Source organism: Rhinopithecus roxellana, chromosome 20, assembly GCF_007565055.1.
Source record: "Rhinopithecus roxellana isolate Shanxi Qingling chromosome 20, ASM756505v1, whole genome shotgun sequence".
NCBI lineage: Eukaryota > Metazoa > Chordata > Mammalia > Primates > Cercopithecidae > Rhinopithecus > Rhinopithecus roxellana.
Genome location: NC_044568.1, coordinates 52916706 through 52940867, shown reverse-complemented (window position 1 = coordinate 52940867; position 24162 = coordinate 52916706). Strand labels below are relative to the sequence as shown.

The window sequence follows — 24162 nt, the reverse complement described above, 5'->3', positions numbered from 1 at the left end:
TTCGTCATTTCTAGTCCCCCTCGGTTATATTTCGTGTTCCTCATTCTCACAAGAAAGAATCCCTTTCCTTCTGCAGATGGACGCCCTGTCTGTAGGCTGGTGCCATCCTTCGAGGTCTGCTGGTGACACACACTGAGAGGGAACCTAGGTCCAGAATGTGCTTGTCAGGAAGGGTGTGCAGCCCCGGGTTCTCTTCATGTTCACTGACTCTTCCCTTTGTCATCTTCATTCTGCCATTGAGCCTATCTAGTGGGTTTTTACAATTTCTGTTACTGTATGTTTAGTTCTAAGTGTTCCATTTGGTTCTCCTTTATACCTTCTATTTCTTTCCTGAGACTTTTGATCATTCCCTTTATGTCAAGAATACCGCTCCTTACTTCTTGGAGGGTTTTTTTTTTTTTTTTTTTTTTTTTTGAGATGGAGTCTCGCTCTGTTGCCCAGGCGCGATCTCAGCTCACTGCAAGCTCTGCCTCCCAGGTTCACGTCATTCTCCTGCCTCAGCCTCCGCAGCAGCTGGGACTACAGGCGCCCACCACCATGCCCGGCTAATTTTTTGTATTTTTAGTAGAGACGGGGTTTCACCGTGTTAGGATGGTCTCGATCTCCTGACCTGTGATCCACCCACCTCAGCCTCCCAAAGTACTGGGATTACAGGCGTGAGCCACCACGCCTGGCCAGGTTTTTTATAGTAGCTGCTGTGGAGTCTGTCAGCTAATTCCAATGTCTCTGTTAGCTCAGATAAGCTGTTGATCATCTTTTCCTATGCGAGTTGAGGATATTCAGCTTCTTTGTATGCTGAGTGGTTCTTGATTGGTCCTGAACATTCTGGATTGGTCCTAAACATTCTGAATTGGTCCTGAACGTTCTGGATTGGTCCTGAATATTTTTTTTTTTTTTTTTTTTTTTTTTTTTTTTTTTTTTTTTTTTTTTTTGAGACGGAGTCTCGCTCTGTCGCCCAGGCTCGAGTACAGTGGCCGGATCTCAGCTCACTGCAAGCTCCGCCTCCCGGGTTTACGCCATTCTCCTGCCTCAGCCTCCCCAGTAGCTGGGACTACAGGCGCCCGCCACCTCGCCCGGCTAGTTTTTTGTATTTTTTAGTAGAGACGGGGTTTCACCGTGTTAGCCAGGATGGTCTCGATCTCCTGACCTCGTGATCCGCCCGTCTTGGCCTCCCAAAGTGCTGGGATTACAGGCTTGAGCCACCGTGCCCGGCCTGGTCCTGAATATTACGTTAGGAAACTATGGTTCTTGATTCAGGCCTCTGGAAAGTTGTTGGTGCCTTGGTTTTAGCAGGCACTCTACCAGCTTGGGCTCAGGTTCTCAGTCCCTACCATTCTGCTGTGGGTTTTGGTGCCGTTTTCCAAGCCTTTGCCCGCTCTTCAGATCTGTCCACTGTGTAGCACTCCATGGCCTGCGTGGGCCCCGGGCGTGCTTCAGTGCTCAGGGTCTGTGCTTGCGGGCTCTGTTTACTTATGCCTCGCTCAGGGCTGAGCCCAGGAGCTCGTAACAACTTGATGGAGTTGTTTTCCCCAGCTCCTCCCTTTCTGCAATCTCCCGAGCACTTTCCGGTTTCCTGGGCCTCCTGTCTTCACCCCTTCAGCCAGGAGGCAGGGTTTCAGTTATCAGCTGTGCCACGCTTCTCCCGTGACTGAGCTTACTTTTGTGGCCAAGCAAGAAGAGGACACAGAGAAAAAAGCCAGCAGGTTTTTCACCCATTTTGGACCACCGTTCCTCTAGCTGGAAAGGAAGGTTCCCTCCCTCAGAGCTCAGACCCCTGCCGGCTGACCCCTCTGCTGGTGCTGTCACTGTTGCCACCACTGCCGCTGTGGAATTTCCTGGGCACCAGGGCACCAGAGAGACAGGGAGAAAGGAAAAAACCCAGGGATCTGGCCCACTGTCTCAGAACCAGGTGACCCCTTTCCTGTTAGAGGCTTATCCTGGAGCCCCCGGGCACCCTCTTGCTCGCTTCTGGGTATCGAGTTTTATTTAGTCCAGGCTGGGGATACCAGGGTCAGGGACATGGTAGACTCACTGCAGCCTTGGTGGCGCTTCAAATTCTGGCTCTTCAACCCCCTTCTGCCTGCTGCTGGTCGATTCTCACAGGCATCAGCAGCTCCTCTGTGTGCCTGTCTAGCCTTTTAGCCACTTTCAGTGGGCAGGGCAGGGTGGCAGGGGCGGTGCTGACTCCCTGTGGAGTAACCATAAGGAAACCAGAACCATAAGGAAACCAGAAGATGTGTTTTAAAGGCCTTAAACAGAAAAATCTGGATGAAACAAAGAAATGAGGAAGTCAGGAATAAAGTAAAGGCTGAATAATTAGGTGAGAGTGAGCAGAAGCGCCTGATATGCAGGATCCTGTGGGCCTCTGGAGCCCATCCCCTAATGCCCTCACCCGTCTTTCCATGTGCCCCTTGCAGAGGGAGGAGGGAAGCCCTCCACAGCCACCCCACCTTCCAGGTTGAGATGAAGGCTCCGACCGTCAGCACATGAGCCTATCCTTTCCACGGGGAGTGTCAGAAAGGTATGGATGGAGACGTGGAAAGGGGTTTCTAAGAGTCAATAGTCTTTAATCCATGATATCAAGTGTCTGTGTCCAGGTAGTCACCCACGTGCAGAGCCTTATGCTGCACAATTGGATCTGGACTTGATAAAGAATTTAGCATCTCAAAGCAGATCTCTCTCTCTCTCTCTTTCCCCCCACTTTTTCTCAAAAAACAAAGCTTTTATATGATTCTTGCTTTGTTGAAAGACTTTCTCAAGCTGGATGCGCTGGCTCACACCTGTAATCCCAGCGCTTTGGCGGGCTGAGGTGGGAGGGTAGCTTGAGTCCAGGAGCTGAAGGCTGCGGTGAGCCAAGATTGTGCCACTGCACCCTAACCTGGGTGACAGAGCAAGACTCTGTCTCTAAATTATACTAGTGATGATAATAATACTAATCAAATATTGTTAAATATGTATCAACCAGATAAGGGAGGATTTCAGAAGACCACAAACGACCTGTAGAAAACAGTGGAACACAGTAACAGTCTTCCGATTTCTCCGCATTGAGGGGCAGGTTTTGGGTTGGCCACAGCCCAGAAGGAGGTGGGTAGTGGGGGGGAAGTGAAGAAGGCCTCAGCAAAGAAAGGCGCAGGGTGTGTGTGAGCGGGAGAGGGAGGGAAAAGCAGCCTGATGAGGGCAGAAGTTCTTTCTTGAGGACACCAACACCGAGTACTTCTGTGAGGTTGCTTTCCCCGGTGGCCACGTCCCCTCTGTCCTTGCTCCCTGCAGAACTGCGTGGGCAGCTTCAAGCAGCTCCGGATTGCAGAGCGCCTTGGGCCCCAGCCAGAGATGGCAGGTGTCATGGGTGGGTGGGGACAGACACTAGTGGCTCTTGAACAGAGGGCTCACTGTGGCCTGCCAGGCCATCCCTGGGTCCAGGAGGATTTGCCCAGTCTTTCCTCCCACAGAGGCACAGATGTCCTCGGTGCACAGCTGTTAGCTCTGGCCCTTCATGGGGCCAGTGGGAGCTGAGCACCAAGCCCAAAGAGAATAGAGGTTGGTTCAGTTCCACCCTCACCTACCTTGGGTTCTGATATGGTTTGGATCTATGTCCCCACCAAATCTCCTGTGGAATTGTAATCCCAGTGTTGGAGATGGGAGGTGATTGGATCATGAGGGCAAATTTCTCATGAATGGTTTAGTGCCATATCTCTTGGCACTGTCCTCGAGATAGTGAGTGCTCATGAGATCTGGTTGTTTAAAAGCGTGTGGCAGGCCAGGCGCGGTGGCTCATGCTGGTAATCCTAGCATTTGGGAGGCCGAGGCAGGAGGATCACGAGGTCAGGAGATCGAGACCATCTTGGCCAACACGGTGAAACCCTGTCTCTACTGAAAATACAAAAAAATTAGCCGGCGTGGTGGCGGGCGCCTGTAGTCCCAGCTACTCGGGGGGCTGAGGCAGGAGAATGGCGTGAACCCAGGAGGCGGAGGTTGCAGTGAGCCGAGATCGTGCCACTGCACTCCAACCTGGGTGACAGAGCGAGACTCCATCTCAAAAAAAAAAAAAAGGGGGTGTGGCACCTACCTTCATTCTCTCTCTTGCTCCAGTTCCTGCAACGTAGGACGTGGCTGCTTCCTCTTTACCTTTCGCTGTGTTCATAAGTTTCCTGAGGCATCCCCAGAAACCAAGCAGATACCAGCATGATGCTTCCTGCACAGCCTGTAGAGCCAGTTACAACCTTTTTCTTTATAAATTACCCAGTCTCGGTCTTTACAGCAGTGCAAGAATGGCCTCATTCACATTCATGAGGCCCAAGTCCTGCATCACTTAGGGAGCCTCTCCCAGTTCAGTAATTATGTGCTGCTGTGTCTGTGCCAAGGGGTTGGGGCAATATTTGTTTATTTTGCCAAATTATGCGAGAGTGGAAGGCTCAGTCGGTCTCTGTCCAAATTGAATTCAGCTGTCCCGGAGTTGGCCGCCGTGTCCTTTTATGAAAGAAGTACAGCCCGTCGCCTGGGGAGGGCATGCCTTGCGCTGGGTTCTAACACGCGGTTGTAGTGGAACCATCTCGGTCAATGGTGATAGCTGATGGTAGACAACCCATCACCCCAGGCTGTCTTGGTGCCTGAAACTCGAGCACCCAGCTCTTGACTCAGGAATTACCTAGGACCAATTAAACAGTGACTAAAGTGCAAAGTGTACATCTGCGTGCTTGTGCTCGGTGACTTGAGTTGGGACTTAGGACAGCTTTTGAAAAAACAAGAAATTTCAAAGACTGGAGGAGCTGTTGATTGATTGATTTATGTTTATTTATTTTTTTGAGACGGACTCTTGTTCTGTCACCCAGGCTGGAGTGCAGTGGCGCAATCTCGGCTCACTGCAACCTCCACCTCCCGGGTTCAAGCCATTCTCCTGCCTCAGTCTCCCAAGTAGCTGGGATGACAGGCATGCTCCACTATGCCCAGCTAATTTTTGTATTTTTAGTAGAGACGGTTTCACCATGTTGGCCAGGCTGGTCTCGAACTCCTGACCTCAAATGATCCCCCTGCCTCGACTTCCCGAAGTGCTAGGATTACAGGCGGGAGCTGCCATGCCCAGCCGAGCTGTTGATTTATAGCCATGGTATTTCTTTCCTTCCCTCCCCAATCCCCTGGGGGCTGACTCACCCCTTGTTTTCAGCAGTGTGGTGGAGTGGGGTTTGTTGTGGAGCCTTGTGCATTGTTGCTGAGTCAAGGAAGGCAGAAACAGTAGATTGTGTGCTCCATGTCATGGGGAATGTATCCCCTGCACTGCCTGCCATGTGCCCAGCACTTAGCACAGAGCCTGCCCTTCACAGGCGTTTACAAATGGACCCAGTGGGCCAGGTGCACTGGTTCATGCCTGTAATCCCAGCACTTCAGGAGGCCAAGGCAGCAGGATCACTTGAGCCCAGGTATTTGAGACCAGCCTGGGTAACACAGTAAGATCCCATCTCTACAAAAAATGTGTTAAAAAAATTAGCTGGGCATTAGATGCAGCTACTTGGGAGGCTGAGGTGGGAGGATCACTTGAGCCCAGGAATTTGAGGTTAACATTGAGCTATGGTTGCACCACTACACTCCAGCCTGGGCAATAGAGTGAGACCCTGTCTTAAAAAAAAAAAAAAGAAAGAAAGAAAAAAGAAAGGACCCAGTTGAAGCCATAGTTTTGTGAGGTCATCTTCGTGGAGAACTTAATGCATTTCATTCTCCCACTGGGTTGGGGAGCCAGCAGATGGACCCTTATCTCTTTTTTTCTGTGAACTGTGAACCAAATTTAGATGTTTTCCTCTTCCCGGAGGTCATAAAATAGGACCTATCTTTGGATATAGCCATTATGACAGTTTTAGTGGAGAAGAACCGCCTTAAGCTTTTATAAAATGTTATCTCAGAAGGGAAATGGCAAGAAACTCTAGAGGTCCAGTGGCCTCTCCCGGTTAATAACCTGCTAACAAGCAGACATCCCCATTCCCCTTCCCGCTTCCCTCAAAGGGAGACCCCAAAGGACTGTTCCGGTTGGTGGTGGCTCCACCTTGCTGGAACTCCACTGCAGGCTCAGCTCTCCTTCTGAGCCACATAGAATCGTACTGTCTACTTCCTCATACGCAGTGACTCTCACACATTTAAAGACCACCGTCTTGTCTCACATGTTACTTACTCCCATGGTAATTTTTTTTTTTTTTTTTTTTGAGACAGAGTTTCGCTCTGTCCCCCAGACTGGAGTGCAGTGGCGCGATCTTGGCTCACTGCAAGCTCCGCCTCCCGGGTTCATGCCATTCTCCTGCCTCAGCCTGCTGAGTAGCTGGGACTACAGGCGCCTGCCACCACACCTGGCTAATTTTTTATTTTTTGTATTTTTAGTAGAGATGGGGTTTCACCGTGTTAGCCAGGATGGTCTCGATCTCCTGACTTTGTGATCAACCCGCCTCTGCCTCCCAGAGTGCTGGGATTACAGGCGTGAGCCACTGCACCCAACCCTGCCATGGCAAATTCCAACTTTTTCACCCTTGCTCGGGTGATATGATTATTAGACTCCCTAACAATGCTGGCGGGGTTTGTTTGGAATTTCTTTGGATGCCCTTGGTAGCTCTCGCCTTCTCCCTCTCATCATTTTTTTTTTTTAAGAGATGGGGTCTTGCTGTGTTGCCCAGGCTGGTCCCGAACTCCTGGGCTCAAGTGACCCTCTAGCCTCAGCCTCCTAAAGTGCTGGGATTACAGGCATGAGCCATTGTGCCTGGCTCCTTTCATAATTTTTTAAGTCTCACAAGCACTTATTAAATTAAAATGCCTTTGCAAGGTTCTTATCCTTTCTAAAACGATGCATTAGCCTGGTGCAGTGGTTCACACCTGTAACCCCAGCACTTTGGGAGGCCGAGGCGGGCAGATCACCTGAGGTCAGGAGTTCACGACCAGCCTGCTCAACATGGTGAAACCCTGTCTCTACTAAAAATACAAAAATTGGCCAGGCATGGTGGCTCATGCCTGTAATCCCAGTGCTTTGGGAGGCCAAGGCGGGCAGATCACGAGGTCAAGAGATCGAGGCCGTCCTGGCCAACATGGTGAAACCCCATCTCTACTAAAAATACAAAAATTAGCTGGGAGTGGTGGTGCACACCTGTAGTTCCAGCTACTCAGGAAGCTGAGGAAGGAGAATCGCTTGAACCCTGGAGGCAGAGGTTGCAGCGAGCCGAGATCCACACCACTGCACTTCAGCCTGGTGACAGAGCAAGTAAGGCTGTCTCAAACAACAACAGCAACAAAACTAGCCAGGCCTGATGGTGGCGCCTGTAGTCCCAGCTACTCAAACAACAACAACAACAAAGCTAGCCGGGCCTGATGGTGGCGCCTGTAGTCCCAGCTACTCAAACAACAACAACAACAAAGCTAGCCAGGCCTGATGGTGGCGCCTGTAGTCCCAGCTACTCTGGAGGCTGAGGCACGAGAATTGCTTAAACCCGGGAGGCAGACGTTGCAGTGAGCCAAGATCGTGCCGTTGCGCTCCAGCCTGGGCAACAAGAGTGAAACCCTGTCTCCAATCAATCAATCAATCGATGCATCCTAATGGGTTTCTTTGGTCTTAAGTTTTGAGGATAACAATGAATATAGATTCTTGGACATGGCTAACCACAGTCTTGCTATGGAAAGTTGATCATTTCTCCTGAGGCATGAAATTGAACAGAATGTTCCAGGAACAGTCTGACCAGCAGAAGCAGAATGACTGGCATCATCACTGTGGTTTGGGGGCAGGTGCTTTTGTCCATGCATCTGAAGGTCGGTTCAGAGTTTGTTGTTTTCATTAGTTCCACACATGTTGACTCCTAGCAAGCGAGCCGTCAAGCAGTGAGCTGCCTCTCGGTATCGTGCTTGTGTAACTTCGGATCAAATTTTTATTTTTATTTGTTTATTTTTTTTGAGACAGTCTTGCTCTGTCACCCAGGCTGGATTGCAGTGGCACAATCTCGGCTCACTGCAACCTCCTCCCAGGTTCAAGCGATTCTCTTGCCTTAGCTTCCCAAGTAGCTGGGATTACAGGTGCCCACCACCACGCCCAGCTAATTTTTGTAGTTTTTAATAGAAACAGGGTTTCACCATGTTGGCCAGGCTGGTCTCGAACTCCTGACCTCAGGTGATCCACCACCTCAGCCTCCCAAAGTACTGGGATTACAGGCATGAGCCACCATGCCCAACCTGGATCAAATTTTTAGATAACCTTGCTAGTCATTTATGAGTTATTGGCAGGCAGACACCATGTTGTTTCTACATCATGCCTGATACATGGAAGGTACTCAGCAGATGCCCAATGAATGAATGAATTTCCCAGCCAGAGATGTCTTTTCGACCCAGCGCCTTGCTGCAGTCTGCCAAAATCCTTTTGGGTCTCGATTGTGTCATTCTCTAAGTTAATTCTATCTTTTGGTTTTATGTTCCCCACATTCTCTATCAGCATGTTGTTTGCCTTCATATCTGAATAATTAATAAGGTGTAAGGATAGGCCTGTACTAGAGTTTGCCCCAGGAGGGATGGAGACATCTTTCCAAGTTGACTCTTGGATAAGGCAGCTCAGCTATCATGTTTTATCAAACTTAACAACTCATCAGGCCGGGCTCGGTGGCTCATGCCTGTAATCCCAGCACTTTGGGAGGCCGAGGCGGGCGGATCACAAGGTCAGGAGATCGAGACCACGGTGAAACCCCGTCTCTGCTAAAAATACAAAAAATTAGCCAGACGTGGTGGCGGGCGCCTGTAGTCCCAGCTACTGGGGAGGCTGAGGCAGGAGAATGGCATGAACCCGGGAGGCGGAGCTTGCAGTGAGCCGAGATCGCGCCACTGCGCTGCAGCCCAGACGACAGAGCGAGACTCTGTCTCAAAAAAAAAACTCATCATTTCTAAGATTCATCTTTATTTTATACATTACTAAGAAAGATTACTTGAGCCCAGGAGTTCAGAATCAGCCCAGGCAATGTAGTGGGAACTTGTCACTACAAAAAAAATTTTAAGGCCAGGCATGGTGGCTCACGCCTGTAATCCCAGCACTTTGGGAGGCTGAGGAGGGCGGATCACGAGGTCAAAAGATTGAGACCAGCCTGGCCAACATGGAAACCCTGTCTCTACTAAAAATACAAAAATTAGCTGGGCATGGTGGTGTGTGCCTGTAATCCCAGCTACTCAGGAGGCTGAAGCAGGAGAATCACTTGAACCCGTGAGTCAGAGGTTGCAGTGAACTAAGATCATGCCACTGCACTCCAGCCTGGTGACAGAGCAAGAATCCGTCTCAAAAAAATAAAAATTTAAAATTAGCTGAGTGTGGTGGTGTGTGCTTGTAGTCCCAGCTACTCAGGAGGCCGAGTTGGGAGGATCATTTGAGCCCAGGAGGTAGAGGTTGCGGTGAGCTGTGATCGTGCCACTGTACTCCAGCCTGGGTAACAGTGAGACTGTGTCTCAAAAATAAGATTAAACACTGCCATTTAAACTGTTACACGTTTTCTTATTTAGAATTTTTATTCTATCCTTATTGAAATAATGTCTTTAGAATTACTTAGATATAGATTGTTATGTGTCACCTTGGTCCATAATAAAAAAAAATAAGCAAAATAAATTGGTTAAAATACTTCGAAAGCTTCTTCACATTCAAAAACCCATATTTCTGAAGTTATCTCAGCACCGTTGAAATCTGTTTCTTTTTTTTCTCTTTTCTTTCTTTCTTTCTTTTTTTTTTTTTGTTGTTGTTGAGATGGAGTCTCGCTCTGTTGCCCAGGCTGGAGTGCAGTGGCCACAGTCTCGGCTCACTGCAACCTCCACCTCCCAGGTTCAAGCAGTTCTCTGCCTCAGCCTCCTGAGTAACTGGGATTGCAGGTGCGCACCACCACGCCTGGCTGATTTTTGTATTTTTAGTAGAGATAGGACCTTACCATGTTGGCCAAGCTGGTCTCAAACTCTTGACCTCAAATGATTCACCCTCCTCGGCCTTCCAGAGTGCTGGGATTACAGGCGTGAGCCACTGCGCCCAGCCAAAATCCATGTTTCTATACAGTATCATCCTGTCGCCAGCAGTATGCCCTTCCCAATGTGTACCATCCGTTTACCTTTTGGGGAGGCCAAAAGGGGATGGCAATGTTCTACATCCTGGCGCGGGTGGTGGCTGCATGGACATACTCACTTTGTGAGGGTTCATTGAACGGCATCATTATGATTTATGTACTTTTTGTATTTTATTTCATTTTATTTCTGAGGCAGGGTCTCTCTCTGTTACAGAGACTTGAATGCAGTGGTGCAATCTCGGTTTACTGCAACCTCTGATTCCTGGGCTCAAGCAATCCTCCCACCTCAGCCTCCCGAGTAGCTGGGACTACAGGTGTGTGGCACCACGCCCAGCTAATTTAGTTAATTTTTTTGTAGAGACAGAGTCTCGCTATGTGCCCAGGCTGGTCTCAAACTGCTGGACTGAAGTGAGCCTCCCACCTTTGCCTCTCAAAGTGCTGGGATTACAGGTATGAGCCACTGCCCCCAGCCTCTTTTTATTTGTTTTATTTTATTTTATTTTATTTTATTTTGATTGCTTAAAAATAGAAAAGGAGTGTCCACTCTTGTCTCTAGACAGTACCATGATGGGCTAGTTGAAACAGTGATAAGACACATCTGATTTCAGATATCTTAAAATGCAAAAGAAAATAAGATGCATTTTAGGGTAATGAAATACAATATTTCTTTTTTTTTTTTTTTTTTTTTTTTTTTTTTTTTTTTTTTGAGGCGGAGTCTCGCTCTGTCGCCCGGACTGGAGTGCAGTGGCCGGATCTCAGCTCACTGCAAGCTCCGCCTCCCGGGTTTGCGCCATTCTCCCGCCTCAGCCTCCCGAGTAGCTGGGACTACAGGCGCCCGCCACCTCGCCCGGCTAGTTTTTGTATTTTTAGTAGAGACGGGGTTTCACTGTGTTAGCCAAGATGGTCTCGATCTCCTGACCTCGTGATCCGCCCGTCTCGGCCTCCCAAAGTGCTGGGATTACAGGCTTGAGCCACCGCGCCCGGCCAATATTTCTAAATACATCTAATTACGCATTGCTCAGGCCATGTTTTTCTGCCTCGTCTTCAAAGACGGAAAGTGAAAGCAAAGTCCCTTGCTGAAACTCAGTGTACCATTCTATAGGGCAGGACAATCTCCCTGATCTCTGAATCTGTAACAAACACATACAAACAACAGCAGGGCTTAGTCTGGCACCAGTTCCGGACCTCAGCCCTCACCACTTCCCCTTCATAGTGCTTGCAGAGCGTCGTGTTAGTAACCTCTTTCTAGATACCTACCTGACATGGATATCTTACTTAATCTGTTGCACAGAATCTACCACCTTCTCCTTTTGAAATGAGGTTTACATTTACCCTTCTTCTCACCTCTCCCCCAGCCTGTTATCTTGGTTTTCTCAGAGATGAGAAATCGTGATTCAGAGCGTTTCTCTGTGAAGCCTTGAGTTGTAATTCGACAGTGCGACAGCCAAGTGCTCGGAGCCAGCCTCCCAACAAGCGTGGGCTCTCGGGCCCACTCACACTTCTAAGCTGGTGCTTGGGTGGTGCTGCGGGGCAAGCTGTGCTTTTTCTTTCCCTCCCGTCTCTCCCCTAGTCCCCTTCCTGGCCTTGCCAGTGCTGCAGTTCAGCCCTTCTCTGCACTCTAAATGGTTCTGTGCTTTGTTTGTGCCTCTGGTTCAGCCCAGACCCCCCCTGGAAGCCACAGCCAGCAGTTTCTCCTGTCCACATGACAAGCACATGCCAGCAGGCACCTTGAACTCAGGGTAGCTGGGAGTCGGTTGTGATGGACGGCATGAGGGTCTGCAGTGGGGATCCAGGATCCCGGACGAGGATCCTAAACTGCTGTAGGACCCGTGCCTTCCTAAGCCACCCACCCTTTGGTCCTTCTAATCAGCGTGGTGTTAGAAAAGCATGCTTTCTAACTTTGTGTTAGAAAGAGGACCTTCTCCACACTGCCATGAGAAGTCTTTCAAACGCCCTGGAAGTTAGGTTCAGGACAAGCCAGTCAGTAAGTTCCCATCGTGCGGCACTGCAGCGGCAGCTCTTTCCATTCCTCAGAACATTAGCCGCAGGGAGCCAGGGCAGCTGCACAGCCCACCCCATGGGAAATGCCTCACTTTCTCCGTGTGGGTCCCTCTACAGGAAAGCCTCCCTTCCCAGCTCCACTTAAAACCGGCCCAGCCTTCCAAGACACAGTTCCCCAAGTCTTCCCTGATAATCTCCTTGCCACTGGTGTGCTCTTGCGTTCCTCTGAGCCCCGCTCACCGAGAGCCCTTTGTTCACTGGTTACGGTGCTGGCCCCCTTTGCTTGACTGCCCAATTATTTAGATGCTTGTCTTTTTTTTTTTTTTGAGGTGGGGTCTCAGTCTGTCACCCAGGTTGGAGTGCAGTGGCGTGATCATAGCTCACTGTAGCCTTGAACTTCTGGGGTCAAGGGATCCTCATGCCTCAGCTTCTCAGACAGCTGAGACTATAGGTGCATGCCACCATGCTCGGCTAATTATTTTTAAAATATTTTATAGAGTCAAGGTCTGTCTTTGTTGCCCACATTGGTCATGAACTCCTGGCTTCAAGTGATCCTCCTGCCGCAGCCTCCCAAAGTGCTGGGATTACAGGCAAGAGCCGCTGCGCCCAGCCGAGATACTTGTCTTATGGTTCCTACGGGGTGTACAATGTCTGAAGATTGAGTCTGTCAATTGCTCTTATTTGCACAGCGCCCTCTACACAGCACCTCCACAGAAAGCATTTTTTTTTTTGAGACGGAGTCTCGCTCTGTCGCCCAGGCTGGAGTGCAGTGGCCGGATCTCAGCTCACTGCAAGCTCCGCCTCCCGGGTTCCCGCCATTCTCCTGCCTCAGCCTCCCGAGTAGCTGGGACTACAGGCGCCCGCCACCTCGCCCGGCTAGTTTTTTGTATTTTTAGTAGAGACGGGGTTTCACCGTGTTAGCCAGGATGGTCTCGATCTCCTGACCTCGTGATCCGCCCGTCTCGGCCTCCCAAAGTGCTGGGATTACAGGCGTGAGCCACCGCGCCCGGCCACAGAAAGCATGTTTGTTTGCCAGTCAGCGGAACTGTTGACTGGGTTTTCTCTGCCTCCTGGGTTATATTGTAAACCCACTGCGGTCAGGAATTGTGTCGTGCACACGTTCATGCGGCCGAGAAGAGTGGCGTCGAGTCCGGTCTGATGCATTTTATTGATCAAAAGACCAGTAAATGATCCTACAGTTTTTTCTCCTTTCAGTTATAAAATAAATCGGCAGCAGGGCATTTTCCTGACAGTCTTCCTTAAACTGCTTCTCCCGGCCGGGCACGGTGGCTCACGCCTGTAATCCCAGCACTTTGGGAGGCCGAGACGGGCGGATCACGAGGTCAGGAGATCGAGACCATCCTGGCTAACACGGTGAAACCCCGTCTCTACTAAAAAAATACAAAAAACTAGCCAGGCGAGGTGGCGGGCGCCTGTAGTCCCAGCTACTCGGGAGGCTGAGGCAGGAGAATGGCGTAAACTCGGGAGGCGGAGCTTGCAGTGAGCTGAGATCCGGCCACTGCACTCCAGCCTGGGCGACAGGGCGAGACTCCGTCTCAAAAAAAAAAAAAAAAAATGAAGGTTCAGGCCAGGCACGGTGGCTCACGCCTGTAATCCCAGCACTTTCGGAGGTCAAGTTGGAAGGATTGCTTGGGCCCAGGAGTTCGAGACAAACCTGGGCAACATAGTGAGACCTCACCTTTACGAAATAATAGTAATAATAATAATAAGTTAGCCAGGCGTGGTAGCACATGCCTATAGTCCCAGCTACTCAGGAGGCTGAGACAGGAGGATCACTTGAGCCCAGGAGGTCAAGGCTGCAGTGAGCCAAGATCGCACCATTCTACTCCAGCCTGGGCAACAGAGTGTGAACCTATCAAAAAAGAAAAAAGAAAAAGAAAAGAAAAAGGCTGGGTGCAGTGGCTCACACCTGTAATTCTAGCACTTTGGGAGGCAGAGGTGGGTGGATTACCTGAGGTCAGAAGTTTGAGACCAACCTGGCCAACATGGTGAAACCCCATCTCTACTAAAAATACAAAATTAGCCCAGCATGGTGGCAGGAGCCTGCACTCCCAGCTACTTGGGAGGCCAAGGCAGGAGAATTGCTTGAACCCAGGAGGCAGAGGTTGTAGTGAGCTGAGATCATGCCACTGCACTCCAGCCTGGGCGACAAAGTGAGTCTGTGTCTCAAAAAAAAAAAAAAAAAGAAGAAAGAAAAGTTTCAGGTAAAAGCCCACCAAGTATATACTGCTGCAGACAGACTTTTGGCAAGGTAATTCGGCGTTTCCTATCACAAGGCTTAAGAATGCGCACACCCTTTGGCCAGCAGTTCCACATGTAGAAATGCCTCCGCAAGCATCTGAGATGTCGCTGTAAGAGGTGAGGATGACATGGGGATCTGGAGCACTGGTTCTCCAGCTGACCTGTGTTTGGATTCCTTGCCCGGTCTCTTCCTGGCCTCTCCCCACCTTACCTTATTGCAGCTTTAACAGGGGAGACAATCCAGGTGTATATACATGTGATGCTATGTGTGTTGTGTGTTGTCTGAGGTTTTGCACACTCTGGGTGAGGGGAGCAGCACATTTGGGAGTTCTTGGGAACACTAAAAGAGAGGAGTGTCTTGAGGTTGATGGGAAGGGGCAGGCTTACAGAAAGTTCCAGATTCTCCCCACAGGGAGCCCTTGGCTGATTGCCCAAAGCCAACCTGCTGGAGAAGCCACAGCTCTGGTTGTTCCGGGATGCTGGGGAAATCAGTGTGAGCACAGCTCCGTGGGGAAGTGGCGCAGCAGCCACACCGGGGCAATCTCGTGAGTTCCTTCTACAGCTGGAGGCTGCGGGGTAGGAAGAAGCAGTGGGGGAAGTGGGGCGGAAGGGGTTGCAGCAGGAGGTTAGGAAACCCCCTCCAGAATACAGACCACTGTGGCCTCTTTTCCCATGAGCAGTGGCTCCCTGGCCTCATCAGCCTTCCCGGTTCTTGAACTTTCTAAAGCGGTTACCTTAGGGCCTGCATGCTTCATGTTCCCTCTGCATGGGTCACCTTCAAGCCTTTTCAATGCTGATTGTCCCTCTTTCCATCTCAGCTCAGAGATCTGCCTCCCCAACCTCCCCATCCAAAGAAGCCACTTCTTAGCCCTCTCAGGGCCGTCACCTTCAGATCATCTCTGTAGCACTTAGTGCTGCAGAAGTTCTTGTTTGTTTTTTTATTCTATTAACTGTCTCTCCCCCTCTCCCTGCCCCGTGGTACGTACGTAAACACACACACACACACGCACACACACGTTCCATAAGGTCTCACTCATGGCTTTCTTTCTAGCTCTTTGCACAGTAACCAATGCATAGTAGATGCTCAGTACATGTGTGCAGAATGAATGGATGTTTGCAGAACTCTCATAAGGGCTTTGGAAGGTAGAGGTTGACTTAGAATTTTAGCCTACTTTGATTGGTGGAAGCCTCCATCATGGGGCCTATGACGCTAATTGGAAAGTGTAACCACAGAGGGGGTTGCAGTGCTTCAGGCCAGCATGTTCCTATCTCCAGTGACACAGATTCCCCTGTGGCCAAAAACGCTATTTCTCCAAGTCTGGGCAGTGGCCTCAGTACCTCCTTGAAGGTAGAACAAAGCAGATGGGCTGGGGTGCAATCCACAGATGGGTTTTTTGACTACCAAAGTGTTTTGAAATAAATTTAAATTAGTTGCCAGTGTTGAGAAATCAGATTTCATGTAACAGGATTTCAGCATTCCTTAGAAACCTGTAGAAGATCTGATACTCCTGGGTCTGCGTTCCCAAATGGCAGCACTGGGCTGGCTCTGAGCAGGGACAGTGTGGCTCCTTGTGGACCACCTCCTGTGTTTTCGCCAGCTGGCCCAGGCAGTCCCCCGAGATTGTGACCCTGCACTGTGGGAGTGGCCATCACCTTGTCCTGCCTAGAGGCCCATAATGACTTTTCCTTCCTGGAGGAAGAGGGTGGGATTGTTTTCCCTGCCATGACCACACAAAGTCACTGCTGTGACATCTTAGCTCTGTGAGCGAGCCCCAAACAGCTGAGATCCCTGAGCTGAGGGGTCTGGGGACGGGGTGGTGCCTGCCGCAGCCCTCCTGCCACCCATCTGCTTCCTGTCACTCTGTGCCTCTCCTGTGATGTTGTCGCCTCTGTGCTGAGCCCACTGAGGAAGGCGGCACCCAGCACTCAGGGCTTCTGGGAGAGGATGTCTCATGAGAGCGTCTGATTGGCCCAAGAGTACCTGAGACTGGATCAGAAATAGCCACAATCATCCAGTTTGATTGATTGATTGATTAATTTAGTTGAGATGGAGTCTCGCTGTGTCTGCACTGTGGAGTGCAGTGGCACGGTTCATTGCAGCCTCCACCTCCTGGTTTCAAGCAATTCTGCCTCAGCCTCCCGAGTAGCTGGGATTACAGGCGCCCGCCGCCACACCTGGCTGATTTTTGCATTTTTAGTAGAGACAGGGTTTCGCCATGTTGGCCAGGCTGGTCTTGAACTCCTGACCTCAGGTGAACCACCCGCCTTGGCCTCCCAGAATGTTGGGATTGCAGGCGTGAGCCACTGCACCCGACCCCAGCTTGATCTCGAACCTCCTGTGTGTGGGCCGAGAGAGACGGCCCTGCTACTGCTTGAATGGCTTCCAGAGACAGTGACTTGTTTCCTTCTTCCCACTGAACTGTGAGTGTTTGCCATGCAATGTTAGGATAATGAACAAAATGAAAGAGGAAATCACCCCGATGCCAGCACCACCATACATTTCTACATTCTTCCTTATTGCTTTTGCATATGTATACATGATTGTAATTACAGTAAAATTAAACTTCTCTAACTTCAGTGTTCTCAGCACTCAGAACAGGGGTTGACAAGCAGCAGCATTCAGTAAACCTGGGCTGACTACAGAACATTCTGTTTACTAGAAAGTGGACGTTTTTTGAATTGTATCATAGACTCATCACTGCTGCATTAACTTTTTAACATGCATTTGCCATTTTACTGTATTTATTTATTTACTTATTTTAATTTTTTTGAGATGGAGAATCGCTTTTTTGCCCAGGTTGAAGTGCAGTGGCGTGATCTCAGCTCACTGCAACCTCTGCCTCCCAGGTTCAACCGATTCTCCTGCCTCAGCCTCCCGAGTATCTAGGATTACAAGCATGCACTACCATGCCTGGCTAATTTTTGTATTTTTAGTAGAGATGGGGTTTCACCATGTTGCTCAGGCTGGTCTCAAACTCTTGACCTCAGGTGATCCACCCGCCTCAGTCTCCCAAAGTGCTGGGATTACAGGCGGGAGCCGCCATGCCTGGCCCGTTTTACTGTATTTAGGTATTTTTTCTACCCTCTTCCCAGTTAATCCAGATTATAAATACTGTTGCAGTGAGCATTTTTCTCTACATAACTGTTTTTGAGTGTTTTGAATTATTTTCTTAGGATAAATTCCAAGCATTTGAATTCCTGAATCAGAACAGAGAAAAATAAGAATGGTAGAAATTGCCTTTTGAAGTATTATTTATCCCTATTCCAGCAATGCTTGAGAATGTTAATTTTACCATAACTTTACCAGTATTTAGATAGTTTTTAATTTTTTACTAATTTAGTAGTATAAGATGGTACCTTATGGCTTTAATTTGCATATTTATATTGTGGTTATTAGTATGGGTTGAAGAATTGTCTAAGCCTTTAATAATTGTGTTTCCTTTTTTCTTTTTTTGAGACGGAGTTGTGCTCTGTCACCCAGGCTGGAGTGCAGTGGCACCATCTCAGGTCACTATAGCCTCCTGGGTTCAAGCAGTTGTCTTAGTAGCTGGGACTACAGGCATGCCCCACCATGCCTGGCTAGTTTTTGTATTTGTAGTGGAGATGGGGTTTCACCATGTTGCTCAGGCTGGTCTTGAACTCCTGACCTCAGGTGATCCACCTGCCTCAGCCTCCCAAAGTGCTGGGATAACAGGTGTGAGCCACCATGCCCGGCCTATAGTTGTATTTCCTCTTGTGTGCCTTGTCTATTTGAGTGGTTTGTGTAGCTGTTAGAATATAGACTTTTTAGAGTTGTGTGAATATGTAATACTGATACCACTAGCTCAATTTTCCTTCTATATTTACTGTAAACATTTTCCTAGTGTGTGGTTTTTCATTTTTAATGCCAGGCATGTTACCATGGGTGTGGTTTTCTGTTCTTTGGCGAGTGAGCATGTGCTTGTGGAAGGGCCTTGGATTTCTGATCCAATCTTGATGCCTTAGCCAAGGGGACCCAGCGGAGAGTAGGGGCCTTGACCGAGGACGCAGCTGGTGAGGGGAGACCCCAACCGGCCACTCCTTGCTCTCCAGCTCCCTGAGCTGAAGCCACTGCCTTCTGAGCTCATCAGAGCCCTTGTTACTATCCTGGCGTGGAAAGTTCTTCTGAGCTGAGGTTTATGCTTCTGTCTTCTGGACTGAGGCTTGCCTTGTGGGGCTCCCCAGAACATGCCCATCACCATGCTGGTGACCGGGAGCCAGCCTTTTCTCTGTCCTGACTCAGGGTATTTAAAAATACCCCAGGCTGGAGAATTTGGAGGAATCCATCATCGACGGGTGAGCATTAAGCTCTTAAGAGGCAGAAAAGGCCATGCTGCTATTGAATTGTCCTCTGAAGATACAGTCAGTTCAGCAGTTTCACAGCCACCTCACTGGCAGGCATCATCCTAGATATTTGGGGCCTAACGGCCAGGGCTGAGGTTAGAGGTATGCTCTGCTCCGAGGGGCTGACTGTCAAGACGGTGTCTCCTTCCTGCTTAGCTGTCTGCCTCTGTACTGGTGAGGAAGGTTCCCCGGGACCTCTTGACCCAGCAGTCAGGAAACCTGGATTAGAAGCGAAGATTTGAATCCCAGCTCTGCCAACCTGTGACCTGCGTAGCCAACACCGCTGACCCTGTGAGCGTGTTCACAGTCGGGTCTGTTATTTCCTTCAGCAAGCACACAGCACACACGTATGCAGTCAGGAGTCCTCGCTGGGCACAGCATGGCTGCAGCAGTGCCAGGCATGGTCCCTCTGGAGGGGCGTATGCTGTACGGGTAAACGGAAATGATGGTGTCTGTCAGTAAAATGCTTTACAGGTAAACGGAAATGTTGGTGTCTGTCAGTAAAGCAAGCAGAATGGTAAGTTAGGCTGAATGAGTTGCTGGAGCCCACAGAGGAGTCATCCATTCACTTTGAATAGGAGCAGAGTAGAGCTTTTCAGAAGACGTGGCCAAGGCAGAGCCTCGAGGGGTGAACAGAACTCCAGGGTAGGAATGGCGGAGGAAAAAGGAGGGGAATGGAGAAGGGAGAAGGCTGCCCAGCCTGAGGAGCCCAGGGGTGTGTCGTTTTCCAGGGCGGCTACTGTGCCGGGAGAGGGGATACGTCCAGATGGCAAATGTTGTGCTTAGCAACCATCATAGGGTTTGAGAAGAATGCTGAGAGGGGATAGACCTCTGACAGCCTGGGAATGTTCTGGATGAGAACAGAGCCTAGGAAGGAGGTCGGAGCCCAGGAGGTGAGGTGTCTGTTGCTCAGCAGGGAGGTTCTTCCGTAGCCACCAATTCCAGTGACAGTGAAGCGGGCAGGTGGATTGTCCCTGGTGATCCCCCATTTCCAGCCCAGGATGGACCTTTTCTGTCCTGGTGATGGGCTCAGTCTTGGGGCTGGAGCGGGGAGGAGGCCAGCAGAGGCAGTGCCCTGACAGTCTGTTTGCAGAACTTGGAGAAATCCTGATGTCAGTGTTTATTTGTTCATTCATTTAACAAGTTTTTATCGAGGGCCTACCGTGTACCAGGTTTTGAACAGTAAAGTGGACGGTAGGAGGATGATGGTGAAGAGACACCCCAAATTCCAGAAGAGCAGAGATTCTTCTCTTTACGGGGAGTGTGTGATCTAGGTCTGGATTCTGGTGAGGAATGGCGCTAATGTCTGTGTCTGTTTCCATTCTAGATGCTGTAGGGCCAGGTGAGCTGCTGCGAAGGACTCATTCTTGGTGGCCAGCAGTTACCGGCAACTTGTGAGCTTGGTGGGCTCCTACTAACACACCTGGGACGCCAGGCTGCCAGGCTCCCCTCCAGGCAGCCTCCCCAGCAGCTCCCCAGAGCCATGGAGGCCCCGGAGGTCCCCGTGGGCTCACTAATCGACTTTGGGCCTGAGGCACCCACCTCCTCTCCCCTGGAGGCACCACCCCCTGCACTGCAGGACGGGGATGGCTCCCTGGGGGATGGCGCGTCAGAGAGTGAGACCACTGAGTCTGCGGACAGTGAGAATGACATGGGCGAGTCACCCTCACACCCGTCCTGGGACCAGGACCGCCGCTCCTCCTCCAACGAGTCCTTCTCCTCCAGCCAGAGCACCGAGTCTACCCAGGATGAAGAGACCCTGGCACTCAGGGACTTCATGCGTGGCTACGTGGAGAAGATCTTCTCTGGAGGGTAAGGGGCCTGTGTGGACAAGACAGCCTGGCATGGCCACAGGGCCCAAGGGGACCCGCCTTCTGCTCTTGGCTCTGCCTCTCCCCAGGGTGCCACCTGGGGCCAGAGCTTCCATTTCCTCATCAGCCAGGGATGGCCACTGCAGAGGCCTCCCTCCACTCCAGCCTGCATGCAGAGCCACGTGGGGACCTTTTAAAGAATACCCAAGCCTGGACTTCACTCCAGACCAATTACATCATTTCTTTAGGGTGAGGCCCAGCGTCAAAGCATGTGTGGCTCCCAGGTGATTTGGAAGGGCAACCGTGCAGAGAACCCCTGGAGGGGCACGCTCCAGAGTACCCAGCTCACAGGTCCCCATCATCCCCGTGAGCTCCATTATTTTCTTTTTGTTTGTTTTCTTTCTTTCTTTCTTTCTTTCTTTTTTTTTTTTTTTGAGACTGGGTCTGGGTCTGTTACCCAGGCTGGAGTGCAGTAGTGCAATCTCAGCTTAATACACGCTCTGCCTCCCAGGTTCAAGTAATTCTCCTGTCTCAGCCTCCCGAGTAGCTGGGATTACAGGCACCTGCTACCACACCTGGCTAGTTTTTGTGTTTTTAATAGAGACAGGGTTTCACCATGTTGGCCAGGCTGCTCTCGAACTCCTGGTCTCATGTGATCCGCCCCTCCCAGCCTCCCAAAGTGCTGGGGTTATAAACGTGAGCCACCGTGCCTGGCCGAGCTCTGTTATTTTCCAATGCATGTTGTTCCCGCATTTTATCCATGCAATTCTTAAGCAAGGCTTTGGAGGGGGCTGTCTGTTTCCTCTCACTCCGCCGACACCTGTCTCACCTCATCGTTGCTAAACACAAGGGGCACTTGTTCTGTTTCTGGGACCATCTGAGCATTTGTAGGCTCACCACTCCCTAGTGCTCCTTGTCACAGCTATACTTGGCTAAGAGGTTGCAGTTATTCAGTGAAATTAAATATAGGGGCAAGATAAGATAATAAAGCTGTGATTACCCATACTGGTGTGCTCATAAGAAGCAGATTCTTTTTTTAGAGACAGGGCCTTACTCTGTTGCCCAGGCTGGAGTGCAGTGACACAATCACGGCTCACTGCAGCCTCCACTTCCTAGGCTCAAGCAATCTTCCCACCACAGCCTCCCGAGTAGCTGGGACTATAGGTACACGCTGCCATGCCCAGCAATTTTTTTTGTTTTTGGAGACAAGGTCTTGCTCTGTCACCCAGGCTTGAGTGCAGTGGTGCAGTCATAGCTCACCACAGCCTCAAACTCCTGGCCTCAAGCAGTCCTCCTGCCACGACCATCCAAAGTGCTGACCCTGGCCAGCAGCTGATTCTGAAGCAGCTGTTTGCATGGGGCCCTTCCCTGGGTGGCTGTTGTTTTGTGGTTCTTAAGGGTAAAATAATGAGTGTTGACATTGGAGCAGCAGGAAGGGAGAGTTTGGGGCTGTGACGTCCACTGAGAAGCGGGAATCTGTGCATCAGCCTGATGTTTCCCTACCCCAGTTCACTGCCTATTAATGTCTCAGCCAGGGGAAGGAGGATGCACACACACCCCAGAGCCATGGGGTTCACGTGTGGATTGTGGCTCTTCCACCCTTCACGGCAGCACACTAGATACGGGTGGTCTTGCTGCTCTGTCATGTGCGGGCTGGCAGCATTGGCATCTCCTGGGAGCTTGTGAGAAATGCAGAGTCTTGAGCCCTGGCTGGCCCCACTGCGTGAGAACATGCCCTTTAACAAGATCGGTAGACAGTTCATGCACATCAGCGTCTGAGAGGCACTGCCTTAAGGGAAAGTTTTCCAGTTTCATTAACGCAATTAGGATTTGTGGCCAGGCTCAGTGGCTTACACCTGTATTCCCAACATTTTGGGAGGCTGAGGCAGGAGGATCGCTTGAGCCCAGGAGTTTGAGACCAGCCTAGGAAACATAGTGAAACTCTACAAAAAAACACACAAAAATTAGCCAGGCATGGTGGCATGTGCCCATCGTCCGAGCTACTCAGGAGGCTGAGGTGGGAGGATCACTTGAATCAGGGAGGCTTAGGTTGCAGTGAGCCGTGATCGTACCACTGTACTCCAGCCTGGGTGAAAAAAAAAAAAAAAGATAAAGAAATGTTGCCTTTTACTCTGCAGAGCCCATTGTTTCCACCGTGATTTGAGCCCCACGTGTGTAAACTCTCAAGGGCTGACTTCTGCCTTTTTGATGGGTGCTTCTTAATTGATGGAGACCAGCCTCAGTTTTCTGTGTGGTTAGAAAAGGGAACCGTTGTATGATAATCCAAATACCTGACTATCTAAAAATGCATTTATGGGCTGGGCATGGTGGCTCACACCTGTAATCCCAGCACTTTGGGAGACAAGGTGGGCACATCACCTAAGGCCAGCAGTTTGAGACCAGTCTAGCTAACATGACGAAACCCCATCTCTACTAAAAACACAAAAATTAGCTGGGCTTGGTGGCGGGTGCCTGTAATCGCAGCTATTTAGGAGGCTGAGGCAGGAAAATCACTTGAACCCAGGAGGCAGGGGTTGCAGTGAGCTGAGATTGCACCACTGTACTCCAGCCTAGGCAAGACAGAGCGAGACTCCGTCTCAAAAAATAAATAAATAAATAAAAATGCATTTATGTTTGATTTGAGTGCATTTTAGGAGAGCAGATGTAGCTTCCTACTTGTTTTGCTTGACCAACACTCAGATGGGTGCGCTTTCTCTGAGCACACCCCAGTTAATGAAAAGGGGAAAACACCCAGAAGTTCGGGAAAGCCAGCCTCTATTTGCAGTAGCCTGTCAGCAATACAGAATGTGGACACCTGAGTCAGATGCGTCTTCGCAAGCATTCCAGAAATGACTGCAAAAGCCTGCAGATACACATATTTCATCTGGTGTTGGTATTTAGAGTAGATGAGGACCAAGATGTTTTCTACAAAACATAAATGAAGATTGCATAAGCCAAGTGATCTTCAGCCTTCTGCTTCATTTTCGAGCCTTTAAATTTGGGAAAGAGTATTGGCCCCTTACAAAGAGTGATGAGAAGTGGCCTGAAATTATGTGAGCATGTTATCCGTCCTAGTGGTGATGACACCAAGGTGGAGGCCCCTGGTCTCCATACCTCTCACACACAGCTGGGGATGGCCTGGCCCGTGAGCAGCCTCACTCCGGAAGTGCAGAGGGGTGAGCGAGCGCCCCACTGATACGTGGGAGATGGTTTTCTTCCTGGCATCAAACCTTGGCGTCAATATACTAAGACAGAGCAAATTCAGGAAGTCTTAAATTCAGGGGCTGGTTCCATGCTGACTTCAGCATCAAAAACTAGTGGGAAGTCAGAGAGCTGGAGAACCAAGACCTCTTAGGGTTCATGCCCTTATCCGGACTCAGACCTCCCCAGGCAGGGGTCGGGAGGGGCAGGGGAAGGACATGGGCTTTGGAACCAGGAAGCCTGGATGGAACTGTGGTTCACCACTCTCAAGCCAGCATGTGATTCTCCAAGCTAGGCTCCTCACCTTTGAAATAACAGTAACACCCTTTCCTCACAGGACTGTGCGGAGGCTGAGACGAGGCGATGGGAGCTGGGGTCTGTGCTTGGCTAGGGAGCAATACTTCGTTAGTTCCTTCTCCTTGCTCTTCCTGTATTGCTCCAGGGGATTGAAAAGGGGTTTTTTTTCCCTCTGCTTTTTTTTTTTTTTT

At 50.1% G+C, this 24162-nt stretch overlaps 1 protein-coding gene across 3 annotated transcripts in view; it reads left to right on the top strand.

Moving 5' to 3' along the window:
• Positions 1–24162, top strand: part of KIAA0513 (KIAA0513 ortholog) — a 62509-nt gene that overhangs the window by 19781 nt on the left and 18566 nt on the right. For 2 of the 3 annotated variants that reach the window (XM_010355620.2, XM_010355621.2), the window contains exon 2: positions 19990–20474. In XM_010355620.2, coding sequence (XP_010353922.1) covers positions 20146–20474 — 329 coding nt within the window. In that variant the 5' untranslated portion in view covers positions 19990–20145. Of the gene's footprint in view, positions 1–2446; positions 2522–19989; positions 20475–24162 lie in introns of those variants that run through there. The other variant, XM_030924856.1, reaches the window with a different exon arrangement.